At 46.3% G+C, this 15,896-nt stretch overlaps 1 protein-coding gene across 1 annotated transcript in view; it reads left to right on the plus strand.

Annotated features, from left to right (window-relative positions):
* CAV3 (caveolin 3) overlaps positions 1 to 7,215 on the plus strand; it is a 28,328-nt gene extending 21,113 nt beyond the window's left edge. The window contains exon 2 of the mRNA XM_068251537.1: positions 6,731 to 7,215. Within this exon, the coding sequence (XP_068107638.1) occupies positions 6,731 to 7,072 (342 nt within the window). The 3' untranslated portion in view covers positions 7,073 to 7,215. The remainder of the gene's footprint in view (positions 1 to 6,730) is intronic.
* Positions 7,216 to 15,896: the final 8,681 nt, after the last annotated feature.

Here is a 15,896-nt window from a genome sequence, read left to right on the forward strand (position 1 = left end):
CACGATAGATTTCCAGCACAAAGAGGCACAGCCTGGCAAGGATGTATAATAAACCAGCTTGATGATATATTCACTTGCTCTCTGATGAGATCCTTCAAAGAGCATTGTGAGTAATTCTGTGCGGCTTGAAAGCCTTCGCTCGGTGACTGAATATCGGAGGCCTCCTCCGGAGAGCTTTGAAGCTACGCAGGTAGATCTATTCTCTAAGTTCCTTCAGCCCCACGTCACCCTCTAAAAATACTCCAACCTCAAAGTCCAGCATTAATGTGGACTTCTTGAAGATAAGGAGGAATTCCACATGGGGCAAATCAATGCTTTCCCTTAATTAGAGGAACTCTGCGTGTTAAAAAATGACATATAGAACCCGTATATATCGGTAAAGTTAAAGCAGAATTAGAGCGTGGCATAACATAATAAAAACTTTTTCCCCCACTCAGTGGCGTAGCTAGAGATCATGGGGCCCCATAGCAAAACATTCATGGGGCCCTCAGATGCAGGCACTCTTAAGCTATGCCCCCTGCCTCTACCCTATGGATGTGAGTTAAATGAGCAATCTACATTATCATGCAATCAATATTGCACATAATTCATGGGCACTGAGACAAAGCCAGAGGGAGGAGTAACACAAAAATGTAATTAGATAATACATTAAGTACCCACTGGGCCCCCTATGCTCCAGGGCCCCATAGCAGCTGCTATGGCAGCTATGGCTATTGCTACGCCCCTGCCCCCACTCTTTATTGCCCGTATGGTTATCTTATGTGCTTTTCTGTGCACTGTCAAAGATTTTATTAGAGACATTTTACAGAATTGACCCATACGACCAACAAAAGCAATTTTCCTTCCTGCCAATAAATGCAGGAAGCGGTTAAGTTGGTAGAGAGAAATAGACAGTGGAGAAAGGATTAAAGGACAAGTGAGAAGAATATGGAAGCTTCCATATTTATTTTCTTTCTAAACATCACCAGTTGCCTGACAGCCCTGCTAATCTACTTGGCTGTAGTAGTGTCTGAATAATACCAGAAACAAGCATGAAGCTAATGTTGTCCGCTCTGCCAATAATGTCAGAAGAAACCTCTAATCTGCTGCATACTGCGGCTAACCTATACTGGGGCACCACCTGTACGTGGCTACCTAGACTTGGACACCAATAGCTTGCTACCTATATTGGGGCACCTGTATTTGACTAACCTATACTGGGGCACCCCCTTTTTCTGACTACTTATACTGGGGCACCACCTATACCTGGCTACTTATACTGGGGCACCACCTATACCTGGCTACTTATACTGGGGCACTACCTATACCTGGCTACTTATACTGGGGTCACCTATACTTTGCTTCCTATACTAGTATCATCTATACTTGGCTACCTATACTGGGGTCACCTATACCTGTCTACCTATACTGGTCTCACTTATACCTGGCTACTTATACTTGGGGCACCTATACCTGGCTACCTATACTGGGGTCACCTATACCTGGCTACCTATACTGGGGTCACCTATACCTGTCTACCTATACTGGTCTCACCTATACCTGGCTACTTATACTCGGGGCACCTATACCTGTCTACCTATACTGGTCTCACCTATACCTGGCTACTTATGCTTGGGGCACCTATACCTGGCTACCTATACTGGGGTCACCTATACCTGGCTACCTATACTGGGGTCACCTATACCTGGCTACTTATATTGGGGGCACCTATACCTGGCTGCTTATACTGGGGGCACCTATACCTGGCTACCTATACTGGGGTCACCTATACCTGTCTACCTATACTGGTCTCACCTATACCTGGCTACTTATACTTGGGGCACCTATACCTGGCTACTTATACTGGGGTCACCTATACCTGGCTACTTATACTTAGGGCACCTATACCTGGCTACTTATACTGGGGGCACCTATACCTGGCTGCTTATGATGGGGGCACTTATACCTGGCTACCTATACTGGGGTCACCTATACTATGGTCACCTATGCCTGTATACCTATACTGTGGGCACCTCTACCTGGCTAGGACAGGGCAGGGCAGGGGCGTAGCAATAGGGGTTGCAGAGGTAGCGACCGCATCGGGGCCCTTGGGCCAGAGGGGCCCCAAAGGGCCCTCCCTCAACTACAGTATTAGGTCTCTATTAGTCCTGTGCTCATAATAATCACTTCTCTAGATACTTTGAATATTGGTAATCATTAACAAACTGTTCCCCATCCCCTTCTTGCACTTCTGACACTGTAGTTGTCAATGGCAGATTTTGGTGCGCCGTATCAATTATGTATAGAGTGCTTGGGGGGGCCCCAATGTAAAACTTGCATCGGGGCCCACAGCTCCTTAGCTACGCCACTGGGGCAGGGGGAACGAGCTGACACAGAGAGGGACAAAAGAGGCACAGGGTGAACAGAGGGGGACAAAAGAGAACAGATTCATGCACTTCATGATGACGGTGATTCGCTCAATTCCAAGTTGCATACGATTTGCATGCAGACCGGCATTATAGCATCTCATGGATCATTTTTGACACCAGCAATGTGGGGAGTATCTGCATAGATGGTCTCTTTATAATAAAAAAAACACGGACCTATTATCAGATTAAGCACTATAAAAACTCCTCAGAAATAAAAGCCTCACACCCTGAATCCATTTACAACTTTTGACCACAAGGGCCCCCACAGACATGTTTTCTCATGGCTCTACGTCCTACTTAATCCAAAACCTAGCTCAAGGCTCCTCCCCTTCCACACCGAATGGCATAAAACACTAGAAAGACACTTCACTGAGGCCCAGTGGAGAAAAGTATTTACTTTAGTACCAGGTGGCGTAACAATAGACCCTGCAAGGGATGCAGCTGCAGGGGGGCCAGAAGCTGAAGGGGGTCCTGTATAGGGAGAAGTTTCTTTTCCCTGTCCTGAGAGACTGACAACTAATGGCACGGAGAGAAAAAACTTTCTGCTCTGCACAATTCTTCTAATGACTGCCTCTGCTCAGCCACTGATAAGGAATCCTACAAAGTTTTGTAGACAAAGATTTGTAAACAGTCCCTATTCAGTGTTCAGCAGTGTCTTGTATACAGTGCCCAACCTCTCTACCCCTCCCAAGTGCTGTGTACTGTAGTGATGCTGGAGAAGTCTGGGCACGGAGAGAAAAAGATTTCTGCTCTCTACACAATTGCTGCAGAGCCAGTTCTGCTCCATCAGAGATGGACAGAGTAAGTGCAATAAGCTGAGGCTGGGAGAACGCTTGTCTGTCAGTTCTCCGTATGCTTTTTCTCCACACCATGTGTGTCTGTATGTGTGAAAACATGCATGTTTCATCACAGAAGCTAATGTAATTGATAGAGAAAATGCCACTGCTGTCTGCTTTTATCTGCATGGGGAAAACACATTGAAGTGTGCACTAGCCAACTGAATAACATTGATTTTCAGTTTTCCTGTGCAGAAAGCAAGGTAGGGGGGGGGGGGGGGGGGGAGGGGGCCCAATCCAAAGTTTCGCAGGGGGGGGGGGGCAGTGATTTCTAGTTACGCCCCTGTTTAGTACATAAAAGTTCTTTAAGTGTCTCCATAGAAGAACAATGCTTCAGGTTTGTAACTTCTTGGTTCTGAACCCCATATAAGTCGTAAAAAAGATTTCCCCAGCAGGGGGCCACTGGAGACCTCCTACACCTTGCATGGGAGTGCCCTGGAGTTCAATCAATTGTTTTGGACTCAGGTGCACTTTAAATCGCAGGCCAAAATCTCCCCTTTACTCCAGAAACATTCTTACTTCACTGTACCCCAACCAGTATGTCGCTACAAAAATCTATCATCCCTCACCTAATTAACACAGCCAGGGCACTAATTCCAGCCCTCTGGAAGACCACCACACCCCCTACATTGAAGCAGTGGTTCCATAAAGGAGTATTGTACTGCTGGGCCTCTGCCTCTCATAGTTTTAAGCCCCATCTACATGATACGATTCTTTGTACGATTCGATTACGATTCTATGTACGATCTGATTAAATCCGGCATGTCCGATTGGGATTCGATTCGATTTAATTCGATTTGCCATTGTTTTGCAATTGCTAATCGAATTGAATCGAATCGAATCAGGATCGGACATGTTGGATTTAGTTGAATCGTAAATAGAATCGTAATCGAATCGTACAAAGAATCGTATCGTGTAGATGGGGCTTTAGCCCGAGATCCTGAACAAGTATTCAGATCAAGGGCTTGATTCACAAAGCCATTATAACTGTTATCACGGCTGTGAAAAAGTGCTTTGCAACAATTATCGCACGCAAAAATTTGCGAGTTTATCATTTTTGCACACGATAACGGTTTTCACGTTAAATTTTGCGTAAAGCACTTTTCACAGCGTGATAACAGTTATCACTGCTTTGTAAATCAAGCCCCAAGTAAGACTGACCGAAGTCTGACTGGATTTGCTGCATGCTTGTTTCAGGTGTGTGAGGCAGCTAATGCATGAAAGACCAGCAGGTAAAGGAAACAAATATGGCAGCCTCGATATCCCTCTCACTTCAGATGTCCTATAAGGGCCCATTCACACTTGCGTTTTCAAAACGCAGGCGTTTTGCAGGAATGATTTTTCCACGATTTCACGTGGAAAAATTACTGAACACTGCCACGATTTTGCCGAGATCGAGTTTAGCGCTTCTATAGTAGAGATGGGCCGAACCTCCGATTTTAGGTTCGCGAACCCCGTTCGCGAACCTTCGCGGAACATTTCGGTTTGCGGAAAAGTTCGCGAACCGCAATAGACTTCAATGGGGATGCAAACTTTGAAAAATAGAAAAAATTATGCTGGCCACAAAAGTGATGGAAAAGATGTTTCAAGGGGTCTAACACCTGGAGGGGGGCATGGCGGAGTGGGATACACGCCAAAAGTCCCGGGGAAAAATCTGGATGTGACGCAAAGCAGCGTTTTAAGGGCAGAAAACATCTTGCATGTGTATACATCAATCAGGGAGTGTAATTAGAGTACTGCTTCACACTGACACACCAAACTCACTGTGTAACGCACCGCAAGCAGCTGTTTGTGTAGTGATGGCCGTGCTGGACTGGTGCGCACCGCGGCGAGAGTGTAGGCCGTGGCGGTTTTCCAGCCCATATGGTCGCAGGCCTGTGGTAGCTCAATGATAGAACAACAGTGACTGTCCAGCTGATCAAATTTGGTCTGACCACAATGAAGCAACGACCTTATTATGTTTTGTGTGCCACCCCCACCCAAAACACTCAAATAGCCGCCGGTCATTGCTTCATTGTGATACGCAAGCCCCTTCACCGCGGCAAGGTAATGATCACGAAGGGGGATGGGCACATGTACATGCCTTCACTGAACAGTAAAGGTACTTAGATGCAGTGAGGTGGGTTCACTGAACAGTAAAGGTACTTAGATGCAGTGAGGTGGGTTCACTCAACACAACAGGTAGTTAGATGCAGTGAGGTGGGTTCACTGAACAGTAAAGGTACTTAGATGCAGTGAGGTGGGTTCACTGAACAGTAAAGGTACTTAGATGCAGTGAGGTTGGTTCACTCAACACAACAGGTAGTTAGATGCAGTGAGCTGGGTTCACTGAACAGTAAAGGTAGTTAGATGCAGTGAGGTGGGTTCACTGAACAGTAAAGGTACTTAGATGCAGTGAGGTGGGTTCACTCAACACAACAGGTAGTTAGATGCACTGAGCTGGGTTCATTCAACACAAAGCTAGGTATATGCAGTGATGAGGTGGGTTAAGTAAACACAACAGGTACTAGGTATATGCAGTACTTGGTAGTACAATGTGCAGCTCTCTGTCACACACACAGGTAGTCACTGAATGTGCTGGGCTGCTGGCAGTGGCACACACACTATGAATTAGCAAGGCTGTGCATGCAACAAAAGTGTCAGAAAAAAAAAAGTACAGCTCTGAAAAGAGCTGTTGAGGGGTGCTATAAAAGCAATAATAATCAGCCAGGAGCAAGCTAAGCAGCCAATAACCTAACTAATCTGTCCCTAGAAGAACAAGTCTGCAGCAGCTGTCCCTAGTCTGTCTCTAGCAGGCTAGCAGGCACACGAGTGAGGCTAATGGCCGCCGGAGGCTGCCTTATATAAGGGGGGGTGGGGCTCCAGGGCTTAGTGTAGCCTGAATGGCTACAATGTGCCTGCTGACTGTGATGCAGAGGGTCAAAGTTGACCCTCATAGTGCATTATGGGGCGAATCGAACTTCCGCAAAAGTTCGCCTGGTCCAGGCGAACGCGAACCACCGAAGTTCGCCTGGAACAGTTCGCCGGCGAACCGTTCGCCCCATCTCTATTCTGTAGCACTCAAACACAATCGCCGGGAAATCGCCTGAAAATAGTGCAGGCAACGTGTTTGCGGTTCACGCTTTTGGGCGCTTTTGGGTGATTTGCGCAAATTGCCATAGTAAGAACGGGCCCATAGGGTTTCATTACACTAGCGCTTTTCAAAAAGCGCTAGCCTTTAAGCATTTTGCCGAAATCGCAGCAAAACGCTCTAGTGTGAATGGGCCCTTAGAAAGCATTGCTGCTCTTTTTTTCGACGTTTAAGCAGATTATGAAGCAGAGGTGTGAGTGCTCCAGGAATTGCCAGGACCATTATGTACCCTGAACCCGCATCAGTAATTAACCGTGTGATGTTTTTTTTGAATCTCGAATCATATTAGTAAAATGGCCAAATCTGTATGTGAACATTTTAGAGTGATTTTTTCCCCCCACTTTTCTTCCTTGCAGATAGATTTTGAAGACGTGATTGCAGAACCTTATGGCGTCCACAGCTTCGATGGCGTCTGGAAAGCCAGCTATACCACATTCACCGTCACCAAGTACTGGTGTTACCGCTTTCTCTCTGCCCTGATCGGCATCCCTCTTTCCGTCATCTGGGGCGTCCTCTTTGCTCTCATCTCCTTCTGCCACATCTGGGCAGTGGTGCCTTGCGTCAAGAGCTACCTGATTGAGATCCAGTGCGTGGGGCGAACGTTCTCCCTCTGTGTCCACACCTTCTGCGATCCCATGTTTGAGGCCTTGGGCAAAGTCTTCAGCGCTGTCAAAGTCACCTGGCAGAAGTCAGTGTGACTGGCTCACCAACCAGTGTCTGTACCGCAAAGACTGGAAAACCCAATGCAAGATGCTTGGAGAGTATTCACAGGAGGACATTTTTAGTTTGTAGGCCTTTTTTATACCACTTTCAACACATGAAGCTTTTGTCAAACGAAAAATTCTGTCACATGATGTCTGGTTGTCTAAACTGTGTCACAATCTAAATAATGGGTGCTTATGGCTATACAACTGTGTTGGTTTCATTTAATTATGAGTTTGTTTATAACAAGGCAGTAGCGCACGGTTTGACGGCTGTGTCATTGTAATGGGATCTCATTTAGCTATGTTTGCCATCTGTGGCAAGTGTTTTTACTGCGCTCTGACAGTCAGAAAAGATGCAGATCGACTGTAAAATTTTACGCTGCTTTATTCACAGTTATTTCCTACAGCGGGTTATACTTCAGTTTCACATTCCTTTCTAATTATGCAGCTAAGCTTAAATTCCCTTTGAGGGCCCGTTTCCACTATAGCGTTACGAAATCGCCGGCGAATCACCGCAGGCAAATCGCATGCGGGTGCGATTCCGCATGCGTTTTTGCCGCGATTTCGCATGCGATTTCGCATAGGTAAGGCTGTATGTGATTTTAACCATGTCACTGCCTGTGTGAATTAACATGGGTACCTATGCGAAATCGCATGCAAAATCGCGGCAAAAAACGCATGGGGAAAACGCATGCGATTTCCCTATTAAATACATTGCGTGCGATTCGCCTGCATTCCACACGCAGGCGAATTCTGAGGCCCCTACCCTGCAGATTTTTTCTGCACAGAAAAACGTGCGGGGAAACGCACAAGTGGAAACAGTCCCATCCACTTGTACTGACTGTGCGAATCCGCATGCGTTGCCCGCATGCGGATTCGCGATAGTGGAAACGGGCCCTGACAGAAACCATGACCAGTTGTTTAGGGCTTGTTCACCCTATGGGTTTGATTCGGTAAACCGTGCTAACTCACAGCATGGGCGTGCTAGCATGCTGCACGCCATATAACGAGAGTAATGGTTTCCGTGCGCAAATGCGGATTTTCGCAAGCAAAATGCCGTGTTTGCATGTGAAAATTCGAGTTTGAGTACAGAAAACGTTACGTGCAAAACGCTAGCGTGGCTGTGCTAGGAGTTATCACGGTTTAATAAATTAACCCGCCGGGGGGCGTTTTGCAAGGTTTTTTTGAGCGCTGGCAATTTTTAAAAATCGCTTTAAAAGCGCTTGTGCAATGATTCCTTATGGGACAGTTCATATCAGCACGTTTCCTCCACTTTCCGCTCAGCAAAGCGCGGCCTGTACCATTTTTTGGGGTGATTTTGCTACAATGGAAGGTATAGGTAAAGCGCAAAACGCTCACAAATTCCTTTATCCGGCGAGTGCGTTCACACTTTTATGAATAAATACATTGTATTTATTAATTTCCGGGTGAAAGAGTTCACTTCCTGACTGATGTCAGGAAGTAAAAAAAGCGGAATTGCTCTGCAAAAGCGCTTACAAAAGCGCCTTGTACAAAATCGCAAATTGCTGGCATCAGCGATTTTGATTTTAGATGTGAACAAAGCAAAGCAAAGTAAACATGAACCCTACTACTGCACTGAAGCTTCCAGTAGTTATGGGAAACATGTCAGGCTAGGTGCAAGGTGGTGTTCGCGTTGTGTATGAATATGCATTCATTTTTATGTGATTTAAAGGGGGAGACATCCTGCAAATATTGAGGCTATATTAACCACTTCTCTACCACAAGTTTTTTCCCCTTTAAAAGCTCTTCCCATTCAGTCGGTAATAACTTTATCGCTAATTATCACACTTAAATGATCTACAATTTTTTTTGTGGGACAAACTAGGCTTTCTTTGGACAGTAGTTTATGCTAAGAATTATATTATGTTATATGCATTTGACAGGGAAGAAGAAGAAAAAAATGAAAAAAAAAAAAAAAACATTTCTCAGCTTTCAGCCATTGTAGTTTAAAAATAAAATGTGCTATTGTAGATAAAACAATCACATTTTATTTGCCCATTTGTCCTGGTTATTACAATGTTTAAATTGTGTCCCTAGTACAATTTATGGTGATAATATTTTATTTTGGGTTGGGGTGAAGGAGTTAAAAAATAATGAAAATGTAAGTAATTTTTCTATGCTAAGTGTATAATGGTGTATCTAGAAGTAGTTTTACTTTTGGCCACAAGATGGTTCTATACTAACTCAGTTTTCTGAAAATAGAAAACAAAACCAAGTGTTTACATGCGTTTACAGGTGTTTATAAACAGGGACGTAGATAAGCATGGCAGAAGTTGCTAAGTGGTTAATCCTAATGGGGAGTTTCGACATATATTTACCTCCTATATCACATGTTAAGTAAACCATATAGGCAATACAGGCTGTACCTGAAGTTTTAAATGTTTTATTAAAAGTTAAGTTTTACATACCTCTATAGCTCTCTACAACACGCATAACCAGGCACAATTCTTTCTGCTAGTGCACAGTCCAGCAACGGTTTTGATAGGTCAGGACTCACCAAGTTAGGTGTGAGCAGTACGTTCATTTTGTAGGAGAGCGTATGGAACAGAGCAGATTCTTCCAAAGTCTGCCTGGGTAAGGAAGAAGGGTAAGTCTTATAGGGGTTGATGCACAAAGGCGCAGACAGCGTATGGCAATCCAGAGACAGCGTATGGCAATATTATCGTTACTTTTTGGCAGCGTGTATTATGCGTTACGCCAGGGCCGGTCCGAGGCAGAGGCGAGAGAGGCCCCGGCCTCAGGGCGCAGTGTAGGAGGTGGCACAAAACTCACTTTGCTATAATTCCCCTATTGTGTTTGAAGCAGAGAGAAATAAGAATGCAAACTAGAGATTAAGGTGTTGGGGGCCCTGGGGCACCTGTTAGTCTAAAAGCAATCAGTGTGTGGCGGCTGGGGTGGGAGGGATGGAGGGGCGCACTTTGGTGTCTCAGCCTTGGGTGTTGGAGGGCCTTGTCCCGGCTCTTTACGCTATTGGCTAAGGAAGCACCCATCAGTTATGAGTGTTACCATTAGTAACGCTCGTTACTGTAGCAACGCTCATGCTATTTGAGTACCGCAGGTCAACTCTAAAGAGTTCAAGTCAGTGATGCTTGCACTCAGATGAATTAGGACTAGTGTACATGGTCATTTGTAATTTCCTTCAAACAAGGTTTTCTGGAGCACTTTGGACAGATATTAAATGCAATGTTTACATTTTATAAAGCAGTTTAAAGAGGAACTCCAGTGAAAATAATGTAATACAAAAGTGCTTAATTTTTACAATAATTATGTATAAATGATTTAGTCAGTGTTTGCCCATTGTAAAATATTTTAAATCCCTGATTTACATGGTGACATTTATTACATGGTGACATTTTTACTGTGGACAGGTTATGTAGCTGCTGTAAGCTGTTTTGGCAGTTGGAAACAGCTGTAAACAGCGATTTCCCACAATGCAGCAAGGTTCACAGACAGGAAACTGCCAAGAGTACGTACTTTTCTTGTGGGAGGGGTTTCTTGTGGGAGGGGTTTCACCACCATATCAGTCATACAGTGTCCCCGGATGGTCTTTTTTTGAAAAGGAATAGATTTCTGATGTAAAAGCAGGTATCAGCTACTGATTGGGATACAGTTCAATTCTTGGTCGGAGTTTCTCTTTAACCTCTGTCTGAATTTACATTTGCCATGCTTTGCTTTGAACAGTTTTTTTTTTTTTTTTTGTAGAATGCAGACTGTCCTATTTGCATTTGAAGCCCTTTGCTGATTGCATTGAATTAATTAGAGGCTGTGATCAAACGCTGATTAGACACACACAAAATACAAGTCAAATGAATATTAAAACATCAAGGAAAAGACTATTCAGTAGAAAATGAAATTATATTTAATCCCAAAGTGAATGCTGTTCAAAAGCAAATTAATACAGGTCACCACCCTATGCAATGCTACTCATCCCTGACCATCATAATAACCACAGGGATTATTCTGAGCAAATGTATGGTATGTGCTCCTTTTTTTCCTCAGAAAAGGTTCTCATCTCAGACTAGGGCAGTTGTTAGGCATAAGCAAGCTAGGCAGTTGCATTGGCCACCACCTAGTGGAAGAAATGCAGTAAAGCACACTAGAAATATTATGTGCAGTTCCTGCTTACATGATGGAAGTATAAGCAGTTCAACAGAGGCACCAGATTAGAGTAAAATATTAAAAAAAAAAAAAAACTTTATAAAGGGAGGAAGTGGTGGACCTGCCTCCCCGACTCACGCAAGTCAATTTATCAGCAAAACAATTATCTTTATTTGTGACTCCAATGTTTTGCTTATGATGGAAGGGTTGAGATGAAGCTATAGTGTAGCTGTAGGGGGAAACCAGCAAATATCCAGCCCAGTCATGTAAAAAAATAAAAAATAATCCACAAACACAAACAGTGTCACCAAGTATCAGTACCGGATCCCACAGGCGACAGTTCAGGCCAAGAGCTATACAGCAAAAATGCCTTTTCGACATGTTGTGCTCAGGGGAGGACTGGCCAGGGGGGAAAGGGGGAGCAGAGGCGGGACAAGGTCCTCCAGCACCCAAGGCTGAGACACCAAAGTGCGCCCCTCCATCCCTCCCACCCCAGCCGTCACACACTGATTGCTATTACACTAAGAGGTGCCACAGGGCCCACAACCTCCCCAACACCTTAATATCTAGTTATCTGGCTTGCAGTCACTGCTATGTATCCCCTTTTCTTATTTCATTTTGGTTCAAACACAATTGGGAATGACAGCTGAATGAATTCTGCGCCCCCTCCTACACTGCGCCCTGAGGCTGGAGCCTCTCCAGCCTATGCCTTGGCCCGGCTCTGAGGGGGAGATTTCCCTCCAGGCTGCCTTTCAGTTAATGATTTAGGGCTGGTACAGTGCCTGCTGCATTGAGGTTTTATATAAGTCAATCTGAAACATTAGGCTGAGAGAAATAAAGGAGCAATTAGAGGACGGGTAAGCTGGTAAATGTATACAGCAAGATGCAGAGCAGAGGCTTGCCTGCAGGGTCCATAGAAAAAAAACCTCTGTCTGCTTTCACACCATTATAGCTCCCAACTGTCCCTCTTCTGAAGGGACAGTACCTCTATGGACATAAGTGTGTGTGTGGGGGGTGGAGGGAGAGAGTCTTGGGGAAGGTGGCCATACATCTGTTGTCTCGGCGATCAACCAACTGTTTTGATAATTGCTATCGGATTGGGTGAAAATCGGTGCCGCCACAAGCATGCCCAATTGACGATTTGACTGATTTTGGATGGAAATTGCTTGAATCTGAGATGCTGGGAAATCTCAGGCTGATGTGGTAGATTTGGAGCACAGCGGTAACGATGTGCGATAATCACGGACGACAGACAAAATGGAAATCCCTTGCTGTCATCCCTCCAAATGTATTATGTGACCTTCGGTGCCTGTGCAGTTATACACACTGCCCTGGAAGTGTACTTGCTGTATTTCCACATGGGCGCCACACGTGACTACCAGCATGTACCACATGGGGGCCTGAGTGACGCCATTTGGGTTGAGGCTACCATGAACACGGGCCTCTAGTTTGTGTTTTCCCCCCAGGCTGAAAGGTCCCAGTCCTCCCCTGGTTGTGCTGCTATGGAGAGCCGAGGAGGGAAGATGGAACAGCGCATAAAGGAGGATCTTCCAGCAGAACGGACAAGGTGGAGAACAATGCAGTTGGCTGAGTGAACCTAACTTACCTAATCTCCATGCTCCCCTCCAGTGACTGACTAAGCATTATCTGGTACTCATACTGTGCTGCGTGATCTGGTTTTCTTGTATTCCTGTATTGTCATATTGCTGTATGTCACCCCTAAATATTGTCTGTAACCTAAACTAATGTTCAGCGCTGCGTAATATGTTGGCGCTTTATAAATACAATAAATAATAATAATATTAGAGTAAGAGTAGCCCCAGGGCCCCCAACCCCTTAACCTCTAGTTATCTGGCTTGCAGTCACTGCCATGTATCCCCTTCTCTTATTTTTCTCTTCTTCAAACACAATAGTGGAATGATAGCTGAGTAAGTTCTGCGTCCCCTCCTACACTGCGCCCTGAGGCTGGAGCCTCTCTCGCCTCTGCCTCGGCCTGGCCCTGCATGTCTGCATAGTTCCTAAAAAGTGTCACAGACAGAGACGCAGGACAACTTATCCCAAACGATTTTTTTTCTGTTATATGGTGCAGTGCATCTATCCTGTGGCAGGGAAATCACCGCAGGACAATTGCACTGCCCCATTTCCCTTTGCACACTACCCCGCAGCACAGTGCACCGACAGGGTAGTATGCGTAGCTCCGCCCCCTACTCAGTGACATGCTCCCTGCTGGACAGGAAGTACATCAGTGTTTTTTAGCCAATCGGCGCATGCATGCCGCACCACAGCAGTCTAAATAGATTGTTGTGGAGCCATTGGGCTTGTTTCACAAAGCAGTGGTAACTGTTATCACGCTGTGAAAAGTGCTTCGTGTGAAATTTAGCATGAAAACGGTTATCGCACGCAAACATTTGTGTTTGCGTTATAAGGCAAATTTTTCACACGTTAACATGATAAATTTGCGTTATCGCGCAAAGCGAACGTTAATGCGTGAAAATTCGCGTTATTGCAATGCAAATATTTTTTTTGCAAAAACACACTCACACGCGCAAACCACTTTTTCGTGATAACAGTTATCATGGCTTTGTGAATGAATCCCATTGACTCTAATGCTAACACCTGCCGGGCGTGCGGTACCACTCGGCAACGCACAGCAGAGTCAATATCACCTGTGCGTCATCAAATCCACTTCCACCGCATTGCGGGTAGTGTGCCAGGTCTCATAGAGACTAATTGCCACTGTGATGGGGGAGAGGTGACGGAGGCCGATGCAACGCACTGTTAGTAAATGTAACCATTTATGACACACTAGTCAAAAAACCTGCCTGTTTTTTTCAAGTGGACCTGAACTCTTGCACAGGAGAGAAGGAAAACAGACAGAAATGCACCCTGAGTGTATTTAGAGAGTTTAGCCTGTCTAATTCCCCCTCATCTGTGTCTAATCATCACTGTAATTTCATCTCTCAGCTGTGTCAGCTCAGGAATGTCCTTTGCCACAGCTAATTTGTAAGCACAGAATATTAGCAATACGTCTGTTTCCATGAAAGCAGGAAGTAGACACACTGCAGATTTATCGCAGGATTTGTGACAGCCGTATATGTTTTTCTTTAAGGCTGCTTCCACACAGTGACATTACAGGCGCACGTTAGTGCACCTGCAACACTCCCCCAACGCACAGCAATGTAACACAAGTGGGCTGTTCACACTGCCCACGTTGCGTTACATGTAACGCTGCACGTTGTAGTGAAAGTGCAGCATGCTGTGCGTTCTAGTGGCTTTAGCCGCGTTAGACTGTTTGCACATGCTCAGTGGGGGGCGGAGAGGAGGCGGGGAGATGCCGCTACAGTAGCCGCGTACATGGCTACTTAATATGCACTGCACTGGCGGCCGCTGATTGGCCGGCGGGACCACGTGATGCGGAGTGTCTCGCTCCGCATCACGTGGTCCCGCCGGCCAATCTGCGCCACCCTGGGAGACCTTATGCGGATAGAGCCACCTGATGCGGCTCACTCTAACGCCCTCTCCCGCACCACCATGCGTTGCGTTAGGGGCACGTTAACCCCCTTGGCGGTATGAAAAATACCGCCAGGGGGCAGCGCAGCAGTTTTTTTTTAAATTTTTTTTTTTAAATCATGTAGCGAGCCGAGGGCTCGCTACATGATAGCCGCTGCTCAGCGGCATCCCCCCAGCCCCGCCGATCGCCTCCGGCGATAGGCGATCAGGAAATCCCGTTCAAAGAACGGGATTTCCTGGAGGGCTTCCCCCGTCGCCATGGCGACGGGGCGGAATGACGTCATTGGGAGACCCGATCCACCCCTTGGCACTGCCTGGCACTGATTGGCCAGGCAGCGCAGGGCTCTGGGGGGGGGGGGGGGGCCGCGCGCCGCACCGGATAGCGGCGATCGGGCGCGCGGCGGCGATCGGGTGCGTCCAGCAAAAAAAAAAAGTATGTAAATCGGCCCAGCAGGGCCTGAGCGGCACCCTCCGGCGGCTTACCCCGTGTCACACACGGGGTTACCGCTAAGGAGGTTAAGCGACCATAACGTCCCCTAAAACGCAACGTCTTGGTGTGTAAGTAGCCTAAAGGTTATTATGCTGTTGCTTATCTTTTAGCGCAGAGAGGAAGTTCTGAGTTCAGGTCCGCTTTAACGGGCGTTAGTCCACAGCCGCGCTGCGTCTCCATGCCTCGCGCCCATCCGCAACTGCTGCCTGAAGCCCACCCACGGCTGTGTCACACGTATGTGTGCCATGCAGCTGGCAGGGACACAGGAAGATGCAGCGACGGGCATTATTATATAAGACTAGTAGGCATAAGCCTGTCTGTTTAAAACGGGCGCTAGAGCTTAGTGGTGACCCCCCTCATGCCCATGCCGCAAGCCACACCCCCGGCCGCGTTTGCACGACCGCACTCCCCCTGCACCTGTCCTCCTGCTCTCCAACGTCCACCAGCATGCCACACATAGGTAGTAGCGCAAACGCACGGACACAGGTACAGGAGAAGACGCAAGGACACATGGATTTTATTATAGAGGATGCAATAGAAAGCAGCTCAGCAGTCTTGCCGTAATGCTTGGCCTACATGTTCTCCCTCCGCCACTGATGGATAAATAAGAGCCAAATGTATGTACCTGTCAGTGAGTGTCAGTGCCTGTGACACGCGTTGGGGAAAGTATCGGTGTAATCCATATTATCCAGCTATAGG

This window comes from Hyperolius riggenbachi, chromosome 9 (genome assembly GCF_040937935.1).
Source record: "Hyperolius riggenbachi isolate aHypRig1 chromosome 9, aHypRig1.pri, whole genome shotgun sequence".
NCBI classification, from domain to species: Eukaryota; Metazoa; Chordata; class Amphibia; order Anura; family Hyperoliidae; genus Hyperolius; species Hyperolius riggenbachi.